Source organism: Sitodiplosis mosellana, unplaced genomic scaffold (genome assembly GCF_009176505.1).
Source record: "Sitodiplosis mosellana isolate CC-2019 unplaced genomic scaffold, AAFC_SMos_1.0 Smas_scaffold_6102, whole genome shotgun sequence".
Taxonomy (NCBI): Eukaryota; Metazoa; Arthropoda; class Insecta; order Diptera; family Cecidomyiidae; genus Sitodiplosis; species Sitodiplosis mosellana.
The window spans coordinates 112,310-135,355 of record NW_022601343.1 but is presented as its reverse complement, the minus strand read 5'-3'; the positions used below and the strand labels follow the sequence as shown (position 1 = coordinate 135,355).

General features: G+C 36.4%; 6 protein-coding genes across 11 annotated transcripts; 2 read left to right on the top strand and 4 right to left on the bottom strand.

Annotated features, from left to right (window-relative positions):
* Positions 1–3: 3 nt before the first annotated feature.
* On the top strand, positions 4–5,758 carry LOC129573744 (deubiquitinase DESI2). Of its 4 annotated transcripts, none has more exons than XM_055454691.1 (7): positions 4–1,661; positions 2,470–2,752; positions 3,410–3,494; positions 3,580–3,661; positions 3,775–3,916; positions 3,995–4,083; positions 4,596–5,758. In XM_055454691.1, exons 2-7 carry the CDS (start codon positions 2,618–2,620, stop codon positions 4,687–4,689), a joined length of 627 nt encoding a protein of 208 aa, XP_055310666.1. In that variant the 5' UTR covers positions 4–1,661; positions 2,470–2,617; the 3' UTR covers positions 4,690–5,758. The 4 variants fall into 4 exon arrangements, with proteins under 4 accessions (XP_055310666.1, XP_055310667.1, XP_055310668.1 ...); XM_055454692.1 differs by having other exon boundaries at positions 1,134–1,417; XM_055454693.1 differs by lacking the exon at positions 4–1,661 and adding an exon at positions 1,687–2,400.
* Positions 5,759–7,467: 1,709 nt separating this feature from the next.
* LOC129573742 (uncharacterized) lies at positions 7,468–8,713 on the top strand. Its single transcript, XM_055454688.1, has 3 exons — positions 7,468–7,862; positions 7,941–8,381; positions 8,454–8,713. Exons 1-3 carry the CDS (start codon positions 7,518–7,520, stop codon positions 8,520–8,522), a joined length of 855 nt encoding a protein of 284 aa, XP_055310663.1. The 5' UTR covers positions 7,468–7,517; the 3' UTR covers positions 8,523–8,713.
* A 107-nt stretch (positions 8,714–8,820) lies between these two features.
* Positions 8,821–10,448, bottom strand: LOC129573739 (uncharacterized). Its single transcript, XM_055454684.1, has 3 exons — positions 9,758–10,448; positions 9,469–9,532; positions 8,821–9,402 (listed from the first exon to the last, which is right to left on the bottom strand). Exons 1-3 carry the CDS (start codon positions 10,444–10,446, stop codon positions 8,899–8,901), a joined length of 1,257 nt encoding a protein of 418 aa, XP_055310659.1. The 5' UTR covers positions 10,447–10,448; the 3' UTR covers positions 8,821–8,898.
* A 171-nt stretch (positions 10,449–10,619) lies between these two features.
* On the bottom strand, positions 10,620–14,036 carry LOC129573736 (uncharacterized). 2 transcript variants are annotated; one of them, XM_055454666.1, is made up of 3 exons: positions 13,940–14,036; positions 12,059–13,731; positions 10,620–11,993 (listed from the first exon to the last, which is right to left on the bottom strand). In XM_055454666.1, exon 2 carries the CDS (start codon positions 13,717–13,719, stop codon positions 12,406–12,408), a length of 1,314 nt encoding a protein of 437 aa, XP_055310641.1. In that variant the 5' UTR covers positions 13,720–13,731; positions 13,940–14,036; the 3' UTR covers positions 10,620–11,993; positions 12,059–12,405. The 2 variants fall into 2 exon arrangements, with proteins under 2 accessions (XP_055310641.1, XP_055310640.1); XM_055454665.1 differs by lacking the exon at positions 13,940–14,036 and having other exon boundaries at positions 12,059–13,749.
* A 220-nt stretch (positions 14,037–14,256) lies between these two features.
* Positions 14,257–17,202, bottom strand: LOC129573735 (uncharacterized). Of its 2 annotated transcripts, XM_055454664.1 has the most exons (3): positions 17,033–17,202; positions 15,090–16,808; positions 14,257–15,022 (listed from the first exon to the last, which is right to left on the bottom strand). In XM_055454664.1, exons 2-3 carry the CDS (start codon positions 16,788–16,790, stop codon positions 14,507–14,509), a joined length of 2,217 nt encoding a protein of 738 aa, XP_055310639.1. In that variant the 5' UTR covers positions 16,791–16,808; positions 17,033–17,202; the 3' UTR covers positions 14,257–14,506. The 2 variants fall into 2 exon arrangements, with proteins under 2 accessions (XP_055310639.1, XP_055310638.1); XM_055454663.1 differs by lacking the exon at positions 17,033–17,202 and having other exon boundaries at positions 15,090–16,853.
* Positions 17,203–21,063: 3,861 nt separating this feature from the next.
* On the bottom strand, positions 21,064–22,983 carry LOC129573734 (uncharacterized). Its single transcript, XM_055454661.1, has 2 exons — positions 21,910–22,983; positions 21,064–21,843 (listed from the first exon to the last, which is right to left on the bottom strand). The coding sequence occupies exons 1-2, from the start codon at positions 22,909–22,911 to the stop codon at positions 21,322–21,324; spliced, it is 1,524 nt and encodes a 507-aa protein (XP_055310636.1). The 5' UTR covers positions 22,912–22,983; the 3' UTR covers positions 21,064–21,321.
* Positions 22,984–23,046: the final 63 nt, after the last annotated feature.

Genomic DNA, 23,046 nt, shown 5'->3' with positions numbered 1-23,046 from the left:
GAAGCAAGAAATATTTGATTGACTTGATTTTTACACTTGATCACTTCTCTCAATGCAAGTTTACGGGCAACTGGTGATTAACAGCTGTTCAATTTTCAAGCTGGTGGGACATTTTGATCATATTTAGCTTGAGTTCAAAATAGTTGTTCTCTTTTCGGGTCACATTCTGGCTTTATCTCAACGATATAAATATTTCTTCGACGGTTGACGTGGATGCATTCAAGAAAAACGACACACAATCGTCAATTTATCAGAGTAGTATATGAAAATTATGTAATGTACGGTTAGTAAAATGGAGGAAAAAAACGGAGAAAAAACGATAAGTCAACTCCCGGACCAAGTAGGTTCTAAATAAATGAAATCAATAACTTTTCTGATAGCATGACGAATAATTTGAAATGGAGCGATAATTTCGATTTTTTCAATTATTTTCTAAAATGGTCATTTTTCTTGTTTTTGCTTCAATTAATATTTTATTTAAAGGAATTTCAAACTTGTTCATAAAAATTACCATTTTGTGAAACTCCTAACCGTCAATTTTTACCGGAAAATTCGAATATTTCTTCATATTGAGAATATTTCAATATATTGATATTGAAATGCTACAGCAATGAAAAAAACGTAGGATCTATCAATCACTTGTCATATCAATTTCATATGGTTCGTCTTTTCGATCGGCTACTATTTGAAAAATTTAACGATTTTAGAGCTCTTCAAATTAAATTACCGATTTCTTTGGAAAATATCCTAGAGAAATGTCATGTCAAACGTTTGGACTCAAAGGATTGTTTGTCTCTGTCATTCAAGAATATTGCAAAAAAAGAACTATTTTCAATAACCGTTGGGTATTTATTAAAATTTAACGAAAAACAAATCGAATAGTATCTATGATTTTTCAATCACCATAGAGTCATTGTGTGCATGTATATGCAAATGCAGAGTGTGTTCTAGTGTGTAGATGTTTTACTCATTATTTTTTAACGGACTGAAGTGCCATACCAATGAAGTGTGTACATTTGGTTTGGAATGGAAGCAAAGTATGAGGCGCGAACACGTCAGTGCAAGTGGTAGTAAGAGACGATAAAAGAATCATACAAAGCGCGCACCCATTGAATCGAACGTTGGTGTATATGTCATTTTGGTTTCACACCGATAGTCGGTCTAACGCATTGCAACGCAACCGTGTGGAGAAAAAAAAGACGTTAGACGACCGAAACAAACGCGTTGTGAGTGTGTTTGTCAAGTGAAAAACGCGTTGTGCTGCGCTTGTGTGTCTCTGTATTTTTGTTCTTTTTTTCTTGCACGATTGTTGTTGTTGTTGCTGTAGTTGTTGTTGTTTCGACAGCCGTAATAAATGTCAAACATTTGCATACTAAAGTCGATTTCATGTCTGCAGCAAAAGGAGAAGAAAAATAAGGTAGTTATCATATAGTTGGTATTTTTTTTTGGGTGAAGAGAAATTGTGCGGGGAAAATCAAAGCAGCGAATAGGAACAACAGAGCCAAAACAAAAGAAGAAACAAAAACAATATTCGCAAGTGTTGGAATTGGAGTAGCCCAAGAACAAGAAAAGTCATCGCATAACGATAGAAGGGAGAAAAAAAAGAAGAATTAACGACACAGTCTCTTATAGGGAAAAATGTTTTCGTCATTACGCTTGATGTGAGTATAGTAATAATAATTTTTCGTAATATCTTTTGATCGGTTGAGCGCATACCATACACTCGATTCTTTGTGTTTTTCGTCATCGTCGTCGTCGTTGTCGTGTGTACACCACGATGTGTATGGTTCGTTTGATGCAAGTGCGGACTTTGTTTTATTCACATCCAAAGTATCATTTTTGTGCATCCAGATTGCGTTTGTTCAATGATTTTCATGAGTGTATGCGTTATGGTCATTTTAATTTGTCCTATCTTGTCAATCGAAATTTATTTAATGCCTGAATACACACACATCTGGACACGATCAGTTTCCCTTTTCAACTCCTTTTGATGACATCACAGTGACCAATCAATTTTTGAAATACGTCTCTTCCATTGTTCGGCCATATGAATGACAAAAATAAATTGTGAAAATATAAAAATTAACCAACCAAATAATTGAGTCAAAAATTACGGATTCAAACATCAAAACATGTGCGATTGATGATTCATTGAAAGGTGGTCCGGTGCAATGAACTGATGTGACAGTGTTGAAACTAACAGAAAAAAAGACAATCTGGTAAAATTGAGTGTGTCCATCATGAATGCCTGTGACTAATACAATTTTGACATTTGTTATGGTTCAATATTGGCGCGGATGCAACTGCTTTCTATATCGGTAGATGTATTGCATTCGAAGAAATTCACCGAATCCAAGTGAAATAATCGATCAGTACAAAAACGCCTTTAGCCAGCATACGGTGGAACAGAAATATCAACATACAATGTAAATCTTAATTCTAATGCCGAGAATTTCTCTCCAATTGTAGGTTTTCATTTGAATCGATGTGTAAATAAACCGGATAACCCAAATAAGCACATGAATTTATCGAAGCAGACAACAACATCGGTAACACAAGTCTAGTGCGTACGACGATACGTTCATATTCGATATTTGAGAATATCGATTCGATTGTAATGTTTTCAAACGGTCTTCCGTGCAATTTACCATTCCCGAGTTGCTTAGGTGTGCCGAAAGATAGTGGAAGTGACGAACTACTGCCGACAAGTATGGGTAATCGAGAACCAGTGATCCTAAATGTTTACGATATGGTACGTGATATTGTGATGAAATGGACTGATTTTGTGCCAATTCATTGTACCAACATGAATCGTTTGTTTGATTTTTAATTATTGGAATGGAGTTCAAGTTTAAGTGTGGAGAAGAAGCAAAAACAACCAAGAAATATGTTTGCCTTAATTAATTGCATGTGAGAATGTATAAATTTCAAAGGCCGATCGAAACATCGATGCAAGCCTACAAACTCATCGTCTGCGGCTCGTCCGCAATTAAATTCAATTAGACAAAAGTAATTACTCTGGTAAAAGTGAACTGAATGTTCTCAAAATTCGATCGAAAAACCAAAAGTGCGTATGCAATTTATTTTTTTCGATTGGTTGCGAGCGCACTTGATTCGTGCGCGCTTGATGGAAGTTGATAAATTAACAACCCACACACAATCTCCACGTCAATTGTTCGTGGTATGAGTGAAATTGAACTTCAAAACCGTTTGAATATTTTCGAATGACTCGCATGCGATGACCTTTAAAAGTTCAGCCAAGTAAAATGCCTTAATAAATTAATATCCAAAAGTAATTTCACATTGAACCAGCTGTCGCTCGAACGATTTTTGGCACATCAATTGTACAAGCAATCCATGTCTCAGTAGCATCGCTTATTTGATTTCTTTTCCTTTGATTTCCTCTTAGTATTGGATAAATGACTACACAACCAATCTGGGGATCGGCGTCTATCATTCAGGTGTTGAAATTTATGGCAGCGAATTTGCGTACGGTATGTACATTGGATTTGGATTCGATAACGTTGACATTTTCTTGTGAAAACCAACAAATTACATAAAAATATTGCTCATTTTCAGGTGGCCACCCCTTCTCATTCACTGGCGTATTCGAAATTACGCCACGGGATCATGATGAATTAGGCGAACAATTTCGTTTTAGGTAATTTTCCATCCCAATTGTTTTGATTATTGCTCCACATTTTCCATGGTTACTAATCAATGGGTTTTTGGTCCGGAATGGATCCATTTCGGTTTGTTCCGTTCAACTTGTAGACAAAGTATTCAAATCGGCTGTACAGACTTCAACGAAGAAGAAGTTCGACGTATTATAGAAGAAATTGGTAATCAGTTCCGTGGAGATCGATACCACCTAATGAACAACAACTGCAACCACTTCTCTAGTTCATTAACACAGGTAAGAGTGATAGAAAATAATTGATATTGATGCTGTGCAATTTTGATCAACACCGTTCATTGCTCTTCGTTGTGTTAGATATTGTGTGGCCAAGAAATCCCTAGCTGGGTTAATCGTTTGGCACATTTTAGCTCATGTGTGCCATTTCTACAACGCTGTTTACCAAAGTGAGTATCCACATCATTCACACCACAATTGATTTGACACCCATAAAACCAAAGAACAACTTATGAGCTCTTTATCCATAAATGAGACGGAAAAAAACTTAAAGCAAAAAAGAGGCGAATAAAGTTGCGAGCAAAAGTGATACAACTCAGCATTGAGCGGAAAAGACGTTTTTTTTGCATTTTTCCTCGCTACTGGAAAGAGATAACGATTTGATGTCTTCGGCATATTTGTAGAAAATAAAAAGAGCTACAAATAAGCCGAAGACTCCTAGTCGCTATCTCTTTCCAGCAGCAAGAAAAATGTAAAAAACCTCTTTTCCGCTCAAGTTCCGCTGAGTTGTGTCATTTTTACTCGCAACTTTATTTATCTCAGTTTTGCTCTAAGTTTTTTTCCGTCTCAGTTATGGTTAAAGAGCTCATAAGTTGTTCTTTCATTCTATGGATGACATTTAATAAGTCAAGATGAATCCGTTGAATAACCCATGATACTAAATTATGTTTTACATTTACAGAGAGTGGCTTACTCCGAATCAACTGCAAGTCCAGATACAACAATCAATAGCAATCCAAAATCAGGAGCGCGATTCAGATACGAGTCCGTTATGAGATTCGGCCAATAACGCATTCTAATCTTAATCGAAAATCAACTATTTTAAAAACAAACACAGAGATGAAATGAGAGCGAGAGAGAGTGTGTGTGTATTTATTTGAAAAAAAAAACGAAGCATGAATCGCTTGATGGCCTGCAGTGGCCATTTATCGGTTCAATACTGAGAAGACGGGAATAACTAAGCAAAAACGACTCATTTGTAAAAAGGAAAATCATTATATTTTTCTTTCTCATAGCCTACATAAACGTCATTATTATTAAAACTAACTATCACACAATAACTAAATTTCAATGCGAAAACTACAACAACAATGTTAAAATAATAACAATTGTGGCGTTATTTTCTAAGTTGACAAGGAAATCAGTTTGAGTTTTGTGCAAAGGGTTTGTAATTCGTGTCAGGAAATGGAAAACAATGAAATTGTTGTTTCACAGGCACTTTAATTTCCTGATTTGGATTACAGACGCGCGCACGTTTTGAAATTGGTATTTGTGTGTTATTTTTTTTCTCCCGAAAGAGAAACGGACAAAAATCGGAGATGAGAACATTCAAAACGTCTATTCATTTTATATTGTTGTTTCATAGTAGTTTCTATTTGAAATAATTGGCATCTTAACACATAAGTTTCTGTCCGTAAATCAAAATGAATATAGTCCTAAATCATATAGCATTTTATTTTGATGCGTGTTCTTTATTTTCGGTTTGTAAATTGGCTTCTTGACTTTTTTCGTTCTGGAATATGTTTCGGACGAGAAAAAAAGTTTCCATTTGATTTGAACCATTTTTTTTCACAATCTGTTGATTTGTTATGACAAAACAAAATACATATGCTACATATGCTCACACGGGTTCGATATATAGTTTGCATTTTATTTCGTGTTTTTTTACTACCGTGTTAGACTCATGGAAATTTGTTTTTTTGATTGTCACAAAATTTTCGATTTAAAATTGCAACACATATACGAAGAGATGAAAGAAATGGAGAGGAGAAAAATTTAATTGCACTAGGAACGATTGTAGATATTTAAGTAAATTGTTAAAATAAAACACACAGATTTTTTAAACATTTTTTGGGAATTTGATAGAGGGAGAAGAAAAAAAACAAATCCAGAGAATACCGTTTTTGCAATCTTAAGAATAATTATTACAACAACAACAACAACAACAACAAAAAATACATCGAGTGAAAAACCGATCTAAACTGATCTTTTCTAGACTTTGCCAAGTACAATTTAAACAAAGAAAAAATACATTCTCCTAACAAAAAAAACTTTAAACTTAAAAAAAACAATTTGATGCAATTGAAAATAATCTGATAACAATAAGAATGGAATGTTCACATCGAAGACCGCAATGCTTCTATAGAGGTAAATAAAAGAAGAAGAAAAGAAATAAAACCAGAAAAAAAAAATTCAAATTGAAATAATTTGTGAACGTTAGTCAAACAACAACAACAAGAAAAAACACGAATGAAAAGTAGCTTTGGATTTCCATAACAACCCAAAATCTGATCCGTCTTGAAAATTGCCGATATTTTCAACCCATTTTTGCCGACCCAACCACCATCAGACGTGTGCAAGGGGGGGTATTCCGGTTTTACCCCCCTCTAGGATTCCAAAATGTGGACCCCCCCCCAGCGATTTGGAAAATTTGACACTAGATATAATCGATTTTCAAAAGTGAGGACCTTTTTTTTTTTTTAGGTCTTCACTTGTTTTTTGACACCCAATTGGCAAAATTTTAGACCCCCATTGTGGAATTTTGACTGTGTTACACTAGATAGAATCGATTTTAAAAAGTGAGGACCTTTTTTTTTTTTTTTAAGCCTCACTTTTTTCGGAGACTGGTGTTACACTAGATAGAATCGATTTCCAGACCCCCCCTGGCAAAATCATTTTACCCCCCCTAGAATTTTTGACCTTGCACACGTCTGACCACCATACCCCTCCCTCCCAGAACATCACCTTTTTTTATGATCATGCCCAAAGATTCCATCCCGATTTGATTATGAGCAGCCAACCCATTCGTTTCAACGATAAAACACTCTACATATCAGAGACGAACTTAATACCAAACAAAACCAAATTGTAGCTAAAACAAATATTATTCATTTCAATTTGTATCGCCAAAAACCCTGATAAAAAACATCAACTCCTTTCGGAATTCATCATTATTAAATTACGTACAAGTAGAATTGTTTTTTTTCCCATTTTATTTGTATTTCTTCTCTTATTGTTACGAACGTTCAACAAATCTCTCGGAATAGACATGATATTGGCGACGACGACGATGACGAGAGAAGGCAATTTGAGCTCAGAACGCCTATATACATACTTAATGGGGATTATTCTAAAGTACTTTTATTATGTACAAAAACAAAGAAGAACAAATAAGTAAACATTGTTAAATTCAAACTGAAATTTCAACGAGTTTTTTTGTGTGTGTTCATCGTTTTCCGACGATTTTCAGCTCATTTTTTTCAACCTCAATGAAGATTATTTTTGAATTATTTAAAAAAATGTCCTTCGAAAATTTGAATTTGGAATTGAAAAAAGGCAATTTTTCTTTTAGGACAATTCCTATGGAATTAAAACAATTTTTTTCTTTACAAAATTTCAAAAAAAATTAAATCGTAAATTTTCTTTTCGAAAAATTGATAATTTCAATCGAATCACATGTTGTTCCAAATGTTTTGAAAAATATCCCAACGAGAATTGTTGGCGATGATATTCCGTTTCAAAATGACAGCTCCGATGTTTATATGAAGTGTCAAAAAGTGCACATAACCTTATCAGTTGTTTGTTGACGCAAAATACCGCAACAATGTCTTTCAAATTTGATGGCATTAAATTGGACGATCTGAAGGGGCTGTGGCCGTCGATTCAGCGAAAACTACCACCAGAAGCATTGGCCAAGCTTAAACACCATTTGGAATTGATTATTGCCAACGAGAATGATGTACAAGTCGCGACTTTGATTGACTTCATCCAAAGCTGTTGCGAACACAAACCGGTCAACTTTGAAGAATACGTCGCGTATGTGATGATTGCATCGAGCGTTGAACTGTTGTCGGTTCCGTCATCGCCTCTATTTCGAATGGAAAAGTTTCGTTTAATGGCCCACACATTCAATACATACAATGACTACTGGAGCCATGACGATGAGCATGTGAGTACACGTTAAACTGACATTTTCTATCTAAGCAAAGGTAATCGGTTTAATATCTCAACAATTTCATTGTATTAGGTTATGACTGTAGCTGAAGCGATTTGGAAAGTGTCACCTAGTGCATCGAACATAAATCACATCGTGATCGCCATTCATGGCTACAATCAATTCACATTCAACGTCTCAATTGTTCTACTGCTGGCTGCATTTGGCAGTTTGGTGTCTAAGACAAAATCTAACAAATTACCGCTGCTCGAAGCTGAAGCCGTTTTCAAGAAACTCCAATCATTGGACATTGTCAATGATCACAGCGAAAAGAAAATCATGTTCGATTTTCTGTCGTCATTCCAAAGCTATCAACGACTGATGTGTCTACCGGCGGCCAAGGATACTTGCCTGTCAGAATTGGCTGTCTTCAAACCAGCCCAGTTGGAACAGTTGAAGGAATGCTTGAAAAAGGCAACACAAAGCTTGAACAAAACCATTCGCGACCAGCAAGATTTGAATGAAAATCCATTGGTGAGTCGATTGCCAATTCTATCGGTGAAATAAAAATCTTAAGATCTTGTTTTTTTCTAATTTTTTTGACAGATCGTTCATTCCATCGAGCTGACGATGAACAACATGGACTGCATTCTCCCGACAGCAGGTAGTGGTTGATTACCAGGCGCATACTTTGAAACACAACACTTAGGTTAAGCGAATGCTATAGCAAAGAGAAGTGGATTTTGTTGTTACGAAATCTCGATCTGATGGAAAAGCGACGATCTCACTCGTTTCATAAGCAAATTTTATACAAGTTTCAAATGCTCAGCAATCAATAAAGAACTCCTAAAGTTATTTGTATATTATTCTGTAGCTTTATTCTTCAAAGTTTCCAAAATTGAGATATTTTTTAATAGTTCTTTTCTAAGCTTACGGTAACTATGACTTGTGTGTCAAAAAGTGTTCAATGTTTCTAACAAGCAAAAAGGGTTATCTCTTGAACTAACTACTTTTTTAATAATCGGGTCCCGGTGTGTTCATTACCAAATCTTTATTCAAAGAAGGGTGTAACCTGTACTTGTACGTCAGTAGCATTGAACGCTACATTATCTTGAACAACCGCCAAGACTGACACGTTTGAAAACATTTTGCGGACTTTTTGTAAAAGACTTCGGTAGATTCCATGGCCAAACAATCGAATGATACCAATGTGCAAACAATTGTCCATGATGTGATCGAACAGTTCAAACAGAACTTCACCTTTGCACCAAACACCAAAATCCACCAGGTTTGTGCAATTTTCGAACAAATACTTTGTGTTGCACTTATCGACATCAGCAACAATTAACTGCAACGTAGTCAGCTTCCGAAAACGTGAAACAATGCTTACGAGCTCAACGACAACCTGGCTCGGTTCGACATGAAGATAATCGTTTTCATCATATGATTTAGCCATAAATGGCTGTGACCCAATCGATAGCTCTTGCATTTGTTCGCATAATTTGTCATCTAAGGCCAACAGGAATTTCTTGACACTTTCATTGTAGTAGCCAAACTAGAAGAAAACAATAAAAAAAACTAAATATGATGTATTCAAATAATATGCTTTTGGGTTGCTTACTTTCAACACGGTCAGATGACGAAAGTTATCACCATGGTCCAGAATATTGCCATCAATTCCAAGACTTATGACTTCCAGATGAGTCAGCGACGGGTAGAAAACTGAGCGCAAAATTTCATAGCGTACTGCGTACGATGATGGATCAGCGCGTTCGCAAACTGATAAACTTGTTTTAAACGTTAACTTCTTCAGTGATAGCCACTCGTAGTTCTCTTGAATCGCAAGATTTTCAACACTTTCATTTGTTGCAAGTACAATGGTTAGTTCATTTAAATTGCTACAGTACTGATTGATGCGTCGCCACAGTTCCTCGAACTCGTTTCGTGCCAAATACCAGAATTGGCTGAGTTTCATCGACCGGATCTGCTTTCCCAAACACCACAAAACGCTCTCAGCGAGTCCTCTTGAAGTATGACTGGCGCAAAAAACATTTTCGCTGTAGAAGGTTTCGACTGCTTTGCGAGTTCGTTGGCAAGTGTCATACAATACGCAGTGGTGTTTTGGCTTGAGGAACTCGATGATTTTGGCCAAACAAGTGTCATTCAAATCCGAAAAATTGGTTGTTGGCTGGTCACCGTCGGTAGCATCATGCTTGTAGACGATGATCTTGTTACGCTGTACCTCTCCTTTCACAATAACTATCACATCTTTATGCCCTTTGAGCACAACCATTTTGATTTCGAGCATTATTTCGTCAGCGATGTGGGCAAGTAAATCGTTGCTCAACTCTGAAAAATCGGGATCAATCGTTTGAATTGTGAGTTTGGGAATGCGTTTGCAGATGGAAGCTGTTCGTGTAAAATCTTCGTAGATTCCCGAAGTGGCAGCAGTGTGGTTTAGACGAAGTGTTGATGAATTTGACAATCGTCGGACCAGTGACTCAAGTTGGTCAAGCTTCAAACCATTCGCATTGATTTCCAGCCAATTGAGTGTATTTAACTTACACATAATGCTGATCATTTCGCTGGTCCATAGCATTTCATCATCCCATGTCATGATTTCTAATTTGCGTATGTTTTTGCACTTGTTCTGGATTGCTCTAAGAAATGGTACGTAGTCATCGACCTGCACTTCTATGAGGTGTACTTCTTCCCGACAGCAGGTGCCTGGTAGGGGTTTATTAAGCGAATGTCATAGCAAAAAGAAGTGGATTTTATTGTTACGAAATTTCGATCTGATAGAAAATCGACTATCTCACTCGTTTTATTAGCAAATTTTATACATTTTGCAAAGGAAAAAATGGTTATATGGAATATTTCAACTGCTCAGCAATTAATAAAGAACTCTTATTCGTATATTATTCTGTATTTTTATTCTTCAATGTTTCCAAAGTTTCAATATTTGTAAATAGTAGGCTTACGACAAGTATCATTTGTGTGTAAAAGGTGTTCAGAATAATGTTTCTGACCATCACGGCGTGTTTTCTCTTAAAAATACTTGTTTCTTCTAATAATATAGTTCTGGCATGTTCATACCCAAGTCTTTATAAGAAGGATGTTCATCAGTAACTTTGAATGCTACATTATCTTGAACAGCCACTTCGACTGAAACGTTTGGAAACATTTTGTGGAATTTTTGCAGAAGACTTCGGTAGATTCCATGTCCAAACAATCGAATCGTACCAATGTGCAAACAATTGTCTAAGATAAGCATGCCAGATCGCCCGAATTTATCCGGGTTTGTATTAAATGAATTCTAACTATTTTTTCTCCCGAAACTTTATTGTTGTGGAGTTCATATGGAGAGAGGAAGTTACAAGGAAGTTTTCTGCCCGATCAGATTTTCCAAAAAAGGTCCTGGAGCCAGGATATGGATTCATGAAAAGGAAAATGGTCATTTTCAGTACATTATTTTATTTTACGAAAATATTGAATATTTTCCGAGTTTTTCAAGATTTTCCAACCATTTTCATTTTATGGATGTATGATCATTAACTAAAAACGAATTCGTGAAAATTTTCCGGAAAATTTGAAATCCTGGAAAAAAATTTGAAAATGAGGAACATTTTCCAAATCGCCATAGAGGGAAAACGGAAAATCGCGGAAAATTGAGGCATGTCTCATTCGATCGGGCGGAAAATTTTATGGATCTGGAGGGTGAAAAAAACAACCATTTTCCTAGCCGTTTTCGAGTTAAAAGAGAAAAACGTGAAAAAATCCGGGTTTCGCCCGGGTTTTTGTCCAAATTTTCTGGCATGCTTAGTCTAAGATGTGCTTGAATAGATCATCAGATAGAAGCTGAGGAACTTGGCACCAAACGCCAAAGTGCACCAATTTTGTACAATTTTCAAATAAATACTTCGTATTGCATCGATCGACACCAGCAACAATTAACTGCAACGTAGTCAGCTTCCGAAAACGTGGAACAACACTAACGAGCTCAGCAATGTTTCGAATCGATTCATCATCTGCGTCTGATTTGCTCATAATGAGCTGTGACCCAATCGATAGCTCTTGCATTTGTTCGCATACATTGTCATCTAAGGCCAACAGGAATTTCTTGACACTTTCGTTGTAGCAACCAAACTGAAAAGAAACAATAGGAGAACTGAATATGCTATGTTTCATTGAAATACAATTGGATTGCTTACTTTCAACACGGTCAGATGACGAAAGTGATCACCATGGTCCAAAATATCGCCAACGATTTGTAGACATATGACTTCCAGATGAGTCAACGATGGACAGGAAAACGAGCGCAAAGTTTCATACCTTACTGACGGTGTTCTGTCGAAACAGTTATTACCCGCGGAAAATATCAACTCTTTCAACTTTGGCCATACACAATCCGGTGGAATCATACAAAATTCATCCAAAACATAAATGGTCAACCTAATTAAATTAATACAATATTGATTTATACGTCTCCATAGCTCGTCATAGTCGTTGCGTGTTGGAAGGCATTGTTGACCGAGTGCCATTGATTGGACCTCCTTTCCTAAGCACCATAAATAGCTTTCGTTGAGTTCTTTTGAAGTAAAACGGGCATAAAAAAATGCTTCGGAATAGTAGTCTCTGATTGCTTTTCGGGTTCGTTGGCAAGTGTCGTACAATGCGCAGTGGTGTTTTGGCTTGAGGAACTCGATGATTTTGGCCAAACAAGATTTAAATCCAAGAAATTTGTTTCTAACTGGTTGCCGTCGGTAGCATCATGCTTGTAGACGATGATCTTGTTACGCTGTACCTCTCCTTTCACAATAACTTTCACATCTTTATGCCCTTTGAGCACAACCATTTTGTTTTCGAGCATTATTTTGTCAGCGATGTGGGCAAGTAAATCGTTGCTCAACTCTGAAAAATCGGGATCAATCGTTTGAATTGTGAGTTTGGGAATGCGTTGGCAAATTGAAATTGCGCGTGTGATATCTTCGTAGATTTCCGAAGTGGCAGCAGTATGATTTAGACGGAGTGTTGATAGGTTTGGCAATTGTCGCACCAGTGAATCAAGTTGGCTTAGTTTCAAACCATATGCATTGATTTCCAGCCAATTGAGTGTAGACAATTTGCATAAAATGCCGACTATTTCGCTGCTCAACAACAATCTTTTATTCCGTGTCTTGATTTTCAATTTGCGTATTTCTTTGCAGTTGTTTTCGATTGCTTCTAGAAATGGGACGTAGTCATCGTCCTCTACGTATGTGAGATGTATTTTTTCCAATTGAGTATTTGTGTTGATGAAATCAACGATATCCTGTTGCTCAAATTCGTACAGATCATCTACACAGAGGTGGATCAAATTTGGGTGTCGATATTCTGACCAATTTGTATTGGCAGGGACTATATTTGTCAGTCGGAGATGTGTAAGTGATGGCTTTGGAAACGATTGAAACATCTTCAACAAATCCAATCCATCACCTTCGTCGATTGCCATCTTTGACAAGTTGGTACAGAAACGTCGAATCATTGCAAAAATCCAATGGTCACGAGCTGCATTACCCTCAGAAAACCGAATCTCAATTGCAATCATATGCTCGCCAAATGTACTAAAGAACGGCTGGTATTGTTTGCGCTCGACGATCAAATTTTCCTGAAATACTCTGACTGCGAAATACTTGCTTTCGTTTGTGCCATTGTACTTCGTTGTGAACGCTCGTTTGGCAATGGCTTTGAAACGCTTGCAAACACGCGTCATATTCAGCAAAGTGGTGTCGTTCAAATGGATCGTGATATTCAATAAGACCTCGTCTGGGAAATCCAACAATTCCATTTCCTCAGGGACTGTGGCTTCTGTCGATTCCTCCATTTTCTCCATCTTGTTTGATGCCTGCAACGGAATACACAATCAAATTGGCAACGAAATACTTTTCGGTTGAAAATACAAAGCGATTAGAAATTTCATAACAAAATATCTGCCGCAGAATGACTACTGCTACGCAAATGTATTTCTCCATTTTTTAGTGCTACGTCTTCATCGATCATAACTTTAAAAAATTTCTTTCTTTTACATCGTACTTACGCGTCGATTTCTGTACCTTTTTTTTCTGACTGGTTCACTATTAGTGCGACGATAATAACATCAATTCTGGCTCTTTCCACAGTGTTTTCGCTGTTGTTATCGCTATTTCGATTGACATTACGGCGCAACGAACAATGTGACATTTTCGTCCCCAAAACGTTCAATCAACATGCAAGCGTTGATTCGTTTAATGCAAATCGCCAATATGAAAAAAGCGTGATTCGTTCCAAGCGATCAGTTCAATATTCAAATTTAAAAAAAATGCGCCAATGGAGAACATTTTCGGTGGATAATATCTGAAAAATCATAAAAGTTTTTCAAAGAAACCAAACATTTGTAATGAAAATTTATTTATTAAATGATTTAATTCTAACGCTAAAAAATCAATGATTTTGAAACATATTAAATTAATCTGTTTACATATTATTCTGTACTTTCATTCATCAAAAGTCTTTAATGTTTTAAACATTTTAATATTCTTTTGGTAGAAATAAGCGGAAAACTTATTGTTTTAGTCGGGTCTTACGGTCTGTATCTGACCAGCAGAATATTCTGCTTTTCTCCTAATAATAATTATTTGTGTCTAATAAAACGGTTCTAGCACGTTCATAGCCAAGTTGTCACAGGAAGAGTGTTCATCAGTAACTTCGAACGATATATTGTCTTGAACGGCCACTTCGACTGAAACATGTGGAAGAATTTTGCGTACTTTTTTTAAGATGTATCCGAAAATTCCATGACCAAACAATCGAATGGTTTCAATGTGCATACAATTGTCCTTTATGTGTACGAACAGATCGTCAGATAGAAATTGGGATCCTTTGCACCAAAAACCAAAATGCACCAAATTTGTGCAACTTTCAAATAAATACTTTGTATTGCACTGATCGACACCAGGAACAATTAACTCCAATTCGATTAATTTCGGAAAACGTGGAACTATTCTAACGAGCTCAACGACAATACGTCTAGGTTCATCATCAGCATCTGATTTAGCCATAATGAGTTGTGACCCAATCAATAGCTCTTGCATTTTTTCGCACACATTGTCATCTAAGGCCAACAGGAATTTCTTGACACTTTCGTTGTAGTAGCCAAACTGAAAAAAAAACAATAAAAGAACTAAATATGCTTTAATTCATTGAATATGCGATTGGGTTGCTTACTTTTAATACGGTCAAATGACGAAAGTGATCACCATGGTCCAAAATATCGCCATCAATTTGAAGACTTATGACTTCCAGATGAGTCAACGATGGACAGAGAAATGAACGCAAAGTTTCATAGTCGACTGCATACGATGATGGATCAGCGAATTTGTAAGCTGAGAAACTAGTGGAAAACGTCAACTTGTTCAACTTTGGCCATGCACAGTCCGGTGGAATCATGTTAATGTTATCAGTATTTTTTGTGTCAATGTAAATGATCAAATGGTTTAAATTGATACTATATCGATTTATACGCCTCCATAACTCTCCATGATCGTTTTGTGTAGGAATCCTCTCTTGGTCGAGTCCCAAAAATTGGATCTCCATTCCCAAGCACCACAAAAGATTTTCGGTGAGCTCTTGCGAAGTGAAATGGACATGCAACCAATTTTCGGAATAGTAGTCTGTGATTGCTTTGCGGGTTCGTTGGCAAGTGTCGTACAATGCGCAGTGGTGCTGTGGCTCTAGTAATTCAACGATTTTGGCCAAACAAATGTCATTCAGATCCAGGAAATTAGTTGATGATTCGGTATAGTCAGTGGCATCATGCTTGTACACGATGATCTTGTTACGCTGCACCTCTCCTTTCACTATGATTATTTTATGCTTGTCCTCTTCCAGCACTATCATTTTGTTTCCCAGCACTATCTCGTCAGCGATGTGAGTAAGTAAATCGTTGCTCAACTTTGAAAAATCGGCATCATTCGTTCGAATCATGAGTTTGGAAATGCGTTGGCAAATTAAAGTTGTTCGTGTGAGATTTTCGTAGATTTCCGTAGTGGCATTAGTGTTGTTTAGACGGAGTGTTGATAGGTTTGGCAGTTGTCGCACTAGTGAATCAAGTTGGCTAAGCTTCAGACCATGCGCATTGATTTCCAGCCAATTGAGTGTGGTTAATTTGCATAAAATGCTGATCATTTTGCTGTTGACGATTTTAGGCGACACATCTCGATTCAATCCAATGATTCCCAACTTTCGAATGTTTTTGCACTTGTTTTCGATTGCTTTGAGATATGGTGCGTAGTTGTCGACCACATATTTGAGATGTATTTCTTCCAATTGAGTATTGGTGCTGATGAAATCAACCATTTTCTGCTGTCCGATTCCGATATCCATATGGAAGTAAATCAAATTTGGGTGTCGATATTCTGACCAATTTGTATTGGCATGTCTTGTATATGACAAGGTCAGATGTGTCAGTGATGCATTCGGAAGTGATTGAAACATTTTCAACAGATCAACATCATCACCTCTTCCAATATCCATCTTTGACAATTTGGTGCAAAACCGTCGAATCATGGCAAAAATCCAATGGTCGTGAGCTACGGCTAGTCCAAAATGACCATCAGAAAATCGAATGCACATAGCAACCATATTCTCGCCAAATGTACTAAACAACGGTTGGTATTGTTTGCGTTCGATGATCAGATTTTCATGGAATATGTTGACTTTGAAATACTTTGTATCGTTTTTGCCGTTGTACTTCTTTGTGAACGCCTGTTTGGCAATGGCCTTGGAACGTTTGCAAACGCGTGTCATATTTAGCAAAGTGGTGTCATTCAAATGGATCATGATATTCAATAAGACCTCGTCTGGGAAATCCAACAATTCAATTTCTTCGGGGACTGTGGCTTCTGTCGATTCCTCCATTTTCCCCATCTTATTTGATGCCTACAACTGAATACAAAATTAAATTGGCAACGAAATACGTTTCGGATAGAAATTCTTCTCATGAACGATACTCTGTTGACGACAAAGATGACAAAATGATTATACATTTCATAACAAAATGTCTACCGCAGAACGACTACTAGCTACAAAAATTTATTTCTTCATTTGCAGTGCCACGTTTTGATCGATCATGATTTTACAAAGAACTCCTTTTTTCAAATCATACTTACGTGTCGATTTGCGTAGTTTTTTTTATAGGTTCACCGTTGTTGCGAACAAAAAATCTAGAATAAAAAATGATTCTGATAAACAACAATCCATTCGCTAGATTCTTTTCACAGTGGCTTTGCTGTTGTTATTGATATTTCGACTGACATTTCAGCGTGTCGAACAATGTGACATTTCCGCCACCAAAACGTTCAATCAATATGCGAGCATTGATTCGTCTAATGCAAATCGTTAATCTGAAAGCGAGCTCAGTCTATCCATAAGAAGCTGAATCCAATCCATGGAAGCGATCAGTTCTATTTTAACGTTGCAGCTAGGGTCTTTCGAGACCGATTTTTATCTTTTGTTTGAATGCGATTCTTTTTTAGAATATGCGTCTGAAAATAAACAATTTTGAATTTTCCCTTGTATTTTATTTTTTTTCTCGAATTCTTGGAAACTCCTGGACAATTATATCCTTGAGACACAGCTAGTTTTAGTTCTCAATGCTCAATTCAAAAATCATTAACCCTGCTTTACTCTCCAAGTCCTTGATATGCCTGCCGAATCGGCCCATTCTCCCTATTTTATCCGATCTAAATAGATCACTATCATTTCGGTTATTGTTTTAAATTTTTCATGGAGTGTATCTAGCTTCTTCTCCCTTGAAGCCTGTATGCGGCACTTGATGTAGACGTGCTGGCTACTGTTTTTTTTTCTCTAGTTGGTCCAGCTACTGGTATCACACTTCCATTTCTTCTGGAATACCCAGTATATGGACTGGCTCTAATGGCGCTCCTTAATGGACCTGCCCTTGATAGTCCTGGATTTGAGTTGTTCGGAACAACAACATGTTTCCTGAGGATGTGTCATCTATTCTACCGTTTACGAATTGTGGTCATCGAAAGATGTGAAGAGAGTTTCACGGGAATCTTATTTTTAACGTTGTTCACGTCAGTCTGACCTTTGTTTATGAATATTTTCTATGTCTATATTGGTATCATCTTGGGATCAAAAGAAACTCAAAATCGATTGGTGAGTGGAAACTCTGCCCACTTTCTGTTGAGTAAGAATTGGCTCGCGATCGTACTTGCCTATTAAATTCTAAAATTAGCTCACACACTTCGTCACCACCTCATTTCGGAAAGTTGCTCTCTGAGCGTGGTTCAAGTAACCACTTGAGGTGTGTTATAATTCACAATCTATTTTTGAACCACGTTTGGCTCTTGTGCTATGCTCAGATGTTGTGATATCCTATATACATGCTTTTACAGAAACAATGCTTTTCGTGATTTTATTGGACTTTTTTATTTTAATTTTTTTTAGCCGTTATAATTGTTTGGGAAAAAAGCTTACATTGAGGCAGGTTTGATCTTTCCGAAAGTTTTACATTCTATAACTTGAAAAATGGAAAATTTTCAGTTCTTCAATAAAATCTTAACTCTACTAATGCAGAATAACTGATAAATATACCAAAATTTCTTGCGAAAAAAGGATAAAATTGCGCTTAAATACTTTATACCGATAATTTAGTTATAGTTTGCTTGTCAATTCATCATTTCAAAACGACTGTTTTTGATTTCTGATCAATTAATAAAACACTCGACTAGTGATGGGCAATATTTACCCACCCGAATAAATACCGGGTATTTACCGGGTATTTATCGGGTATTTACCTGAAGGGCTGAATAAATACCCAAAAATGGGTATTTATGGGTATTTTTAAAATAGGTGATTTCTTTGAATTTTTGTTGAATTCAATTCAGATTATTCAAGTTTCAGCTGTTTTTGTACGATAATGTAGCGTAATATCCAAGTTGGTCTCATTGGCACCGAAAAATAACCGCATATTCACACATTTGGTTGTGTTGCTCATGCACTGAATTTACTTTCCTCGAGCGAAAATTTTTCAAAGCAAAAAAAGTCACGAATAAAATAAAAATGCCACGTCCTATATAGCTTATCAGCCAAAAGCAACGTGAAATGGAGACCCAAGTGACTCTTAAACTACCCTCTGAAACTCGATGGGTATACGAACTACAGGCTCTCGAATCGTTGATCGCAAAAAAAGAAATTTTACGGTTAATGGTAGCTGATCCAGATATTTCAGCCGATTTTGATTAAATAAACGCGAACGATGAAGAACCAGAATTGCCAGGCGATGTGAAAATATTCATATTGGACGATCAATTTTGGTTGAAATTTGAAGGACCTCACGAAATATTGAACACAATTGGAAACTGATGACGTAGATATTCATAAATCACATAAACTATTGAGCAATATGTTTGCAACAGTGGATTCGTTGGCTAAATCTTCGAATGTTTTTAATGCTTGTAATTAAAAAAATGCTGACAAATCTGTTCAAGAGCGCAAATATAAAATAATGAAACCGATCATGATAGGTGCAGCATTAGTTTTATTGTTTTATCAGCCAAAAAAGTAAAACTCGACGAAGAAGCGGTGATGACTCAATTGATAAATTATTGAGTAAAAGCAAAAATTTGGGGCACGGACTTCGTTTGAGTCTCTTGTGCAAATGTTAGTCCATTGGTTTGGTGAAAATCATTTTTTGCTCTTGATAAAATAGCAGAAAAAATTCTCACGATTTCATTGACTTCTACACAAACAGAAAGTACATTTGGTTCATTCACAGTGTGAATTTCAGACACAGAAAGGAAATCGTTTGACAACGGAAACATCGGGTATAATTATGAACATCGCACACAACTATAAGTTGATGCAGGCTACAAGTAGAAAGCGAAAGAATGAAGAAGCAAGCACCAACACCAGTACCAGTTCAAAGCGAACGTGACATGATAAAAGTTCAGAAAAAAGTTTAGATGACAATTAAAATGAAATTTCTGTGTCTTTCATTCATATTATTACTTTTTAACAGTTTTTTATTAAAATTTTGCTACTTTTGTGGCTAAATACAATTTCGTCTATAAAAATGACAAAATCGTCTATAAAATTGACAAAATCGTCTACTGAAAAATTGTCACTTTTTTTACAAATTCGTCTATATTTTATGACAAAATCATCTAAAATTCTGACAATTGTTTTTGTGACAAAATCGTTATTAAAAAAGACAAAATCGTCTAAATTTGCAATTTCCGAAAAAAATGACAAAAACATCTAAAAACCTCCAAAATCGTCTATGGACAAAACACGTATTAAAAGTGACAAAATCGTCTAAATTTGCAATTTCCGAAAAAAGTGACAAAATCGTCTAAAAACCTCCAAAATCGTCTATGGACAAAACGCGTATTAAAAATGACAAAATCATCTACATTCACCATTGCAAATTTTTATTCCGAAAATACGAAACTACTGCAGTAGTTGGAATTGTATCAATGCCAAACGATGTAATGACGGGCAGTTTCTTATGATAATATCCAGAAGTTTGACACTCGGTGCATTGAATGACGCTGAATCGATTCGCAAGGAATGAATGCTCGCACAGAATGTCATCAATAGGCTGCGAAACTCCCTCCAGCGTATGCAGTAGTCAATTTGTGTCAATTAGAATTTATTTTAACAATAAGCATTAAGTTCTGCGCTCCATTCATTGAGTTTCAGTCGAGCAAAAAGGGGGAATTGATATTTTGAACAAACATTTTCTCATAAATATACAATTATACGAATTTGTGGAAATAAAAACGAGTTTGAAACCATTTTTCAAAAAAATTGGTGAATGTAGATGATTTTGTCATTTTTAATGGGTTGTTTGTCCATAGACGTTTTTGTCACTTTTTTCGAAATTGCGAATTTAGACGATTTTGTCATTTTTAATACGCGTTTTGTCTATAGACGATTTTGGAGGTTTTTAGATGTTTTTGTCACTTTTTTCGGAAATTGCAAATTTAGACGATTTTGTCACTTTTAATACGGATTTTGTCACAAAAAAAATTGTCAGAATTTTAGATGATTTTGTCATATTTTGGAAAAAAATTTAGACGATTTTGTTACATTTTTAGATGGTTTTGTCATAGACGTTTTTGTCATTTCATTAGACGATTTTGTCAATTTTATAGACGTTTTTGTAAGCAGCCTTTCGAAAATACCCATAAATACCCAACAAATCGGGTATTTACCCGGTATAAATGGGTATTTACCCAAGAAATTTACCCAAATTTAAATACCGGGTCAATTGCCCATCACTACACTCGACAAATGATTAATCAAATATTTCAATATTCTTGAATAATTTAGCTTGAGCCTACGGTTAGTATCATATGTGTGTCGATGCGTTAAAAAGTATTCAATAAACTATTTCTGGCTCAATTGTCTTAAATCTAACTATTTTTTTTTAATAATCCGAATCTGGGATGTAGCTTGATAGAACTGGATCATTATCAGTAACCGAGAACGCTATGTTGTCCTGAATAGCGACCTCGACTGAAGCATTTGGGAACATTTTGCGGACTTTTTGTAAAAGACTTCGGTAGATTCCATGGCCAAACAACCGAATGGTACCAATCTGCAAACAGTTTTCCATGATATGCTTAAACAGACCATCAGATAGATATTTATCTTTGCACCAAACGCCAAAATGCACCAGTTTTGTGCAACTTTCGAACAAATACTTGGTATTGCACCGATTGACACCAGGAACAATTAACTCCAATTTGGTTAATTTCCGAAAACGTGGAACAATGCTTACGAGCTCAACGACAATCTGGCTCGATTCGTCATCATCATTCGTTTCATTATCATCTGCATATGACTCTATAATGAGCTGGGACCCAATCGATAGCTCTTGCATTTGTTCACATACCTTGTCATCTAAGGCCAACAGGAATTTCTTGACACTTTCGTTGTAGTAGCCAAACTGAAAGAAAACAATAGAAGAACTAAACATGCTTTGATTCAATGAATATGCAATTGGGTTACTTACTTTTAATACGGTCACATGACGAAAGTGATCACCATGGTCCGAAATATTTCCATCAATTTGTAGACTTATGACTTCCAGATGAGTTAACGATGGACAGAAGAATGAACGCAAAGTTTCATAGCTTACTGCATACCATGATGGATCAGCGTGTTCGTAAAACGAAAAATATGTGGTAAACGTTATCCTCATCAATGATGGCCACTCACAGTCCACCTGAATCGCAAAATTATCACCAGTGCTATTTGTCCCAATAACGATGGTTAGTTCGTTTAAATTGGTACAGTACTGATTGAGGCGTTGCCACAGTTCTTCGAACTCGTTTCGCGTTGAAAACCAGCAATGGCTGAGCTTCATCGACCGAACCTGCTTCCCCAAACACCACAAAGTGCTCTCGGTGAGTTCTTTTGAATCAAAACGGGTGCAAAACATGTTCTCGCTGTAAAAGTTTTCGACTGCCTTGCGAGTTCGTTGGCAAGTGTCATACAATGCGCAGTGGTGTTTTGGCTTGAGGAACTGGATGATTTTGGCCAAACAATCGTCATTCAGATCCAAGAAATTTGTTGCTGGCTGGTTATCGTCGGTAGCATCATGCTTGTTCACGACGATCTTGTTACGTTGCACCTTTCCTTTTACAATAACCGTCCTATCTCGAAAGAAAATATCATCAAGCACAACCATTTTGTTTTCGAGCATTATTTCGTCAGCGATGTGGGTAAGTAGCTCGTTGGTCAATTTTACGAAATCGGGATCTTTGGTTCGAATTATGAGTTCGGGAATGCGTTGGCAAATTGAAACTGCGCGTGTGACATCGTCGTATATTTCCGAAGTGGCAGTAGTGTGGTTTAGACGAAGTGATGATAGATTTGGCAAGCCTCGTACTAATGATTTAAGTTGGTCAAGCTTCAAACTTTGCGCATTGATTTCCAGCCAATTGAGTGTGGACAACTTGCGTAAAATACCGATTGTTTCAATGTTCCACAACATTTCTCGATTAAATTCCATGATTTCCAATTTGCGAATGTTTTCGCACTTGTTTTCGATTGCTTTGAGGATTGGTACGTAGTTATCGACCTCCACATTACTGAGATGAATTTCTTCCAATTGAGTATTTGTGCTGATGAAATCAACGATTTCCTG

Excerpts from the sequence above, each read along its gene's own strand:
- LOC129573744 (XM_055454691.1), top strand. The coding sequence starts at position 2,618 with ATGTTTTCAAACGGTCTTCCGTGCAATTTACCATTCCCGAGTTGCTTA. Across the intron at positions 2,753-3,409 it reads TCCTAAATGTTTACGATATG|TATTGGATAAATGACTACAC; the intron begins GTACGTGATATT and ends ATTTCCTCTTAG. Across the intron at positions 3,662-3,774 it reads GGCGAACAATTTCGTTTTAG|ACAAAGTATTCAAATCGGCT; the intron begins GTAATTTTCCAT and ends TTCAACTTGTAG.
- LOC129573742 (XM_055454688.1), top strand. The coding sequence starts at position 7,518 with ATGTCTTTCAAATTTGATGGCATTAAATTGGACGATCTGAAGGGGCTG. Across the intron at positions 7,863-7,940 it reads GGAGCCATGACGATGAGCAT|GTTATGACTGTAGCTGAAGC; the intron begins GTGAGTACACGT and ends TCATTGTATTAG. Across the intron at positions 8,382-8,453 it reads ATTTGAATGAAAATCCATTG|ATCGTTCATTCCATCGAGCT; the intron begins GTGAGTCGATTG and ends TTTTTTTGACAG.
- LOC129573736 (XM_055454666.1), bottom strand. The coding sequence starts at position 13,719 with ATGGAGAAAATGGAGGAATCGACAGAAGCCACAGTCCCTGAGGAAATG.
- LOC129573734 (XM_055454661.1), bottom strand. The coding sequence starts at position 22,911 with ATGGAATTTAATCGAGAAATGTTGTGGAACATTGAAACAATCGGTATT. Across the intron at positions 21,844-21,909 it reads GTCATGTGACCGTATTAAAA|TTTGGCTACTACAACGAAAG; the intron begins GTAAGTAACCCA and ends GTTTTCTTTCAG.
- LOC129573739 (XM_055454684.1), bottom strand. The coding sequence starts at position 10,446 with ATGCTATGGACCAGCGAAATGATCAGCATTATGTGTAAGTTAAATACA. Across the intron at positions 9,533-9,757 it reads GAACTGTGGCGACGCATCAA|TCTTGGAATTGATGGCAATA; the intron begins TCAGTACTGTAG and ends GGAAGTCATAAG. Across the intron at positions 9,403-9,468 it reads GTCATCTGACCGTGTTGAAA|TTTGGCTACTACAATGAAAG; the intron begins GTAAGCAACCCA and ends GTTTTCTTCTAG.
- LOC129573735 (XM_055454664.1), bottom strand. The coding sequence starts at position 16,790 with ATGGGGAAAATGGAGGAATCGACAGAAGCCACAGTCCCCGAAGAAATT. Across the intron at positions 15,023-15,089 it reads GTCATTTGACCGTATTAAAA|TTTGGCTACTACAACGAAAG; the intron begins GTAAGCAACCCA and ends TTTTTTTTTCAG.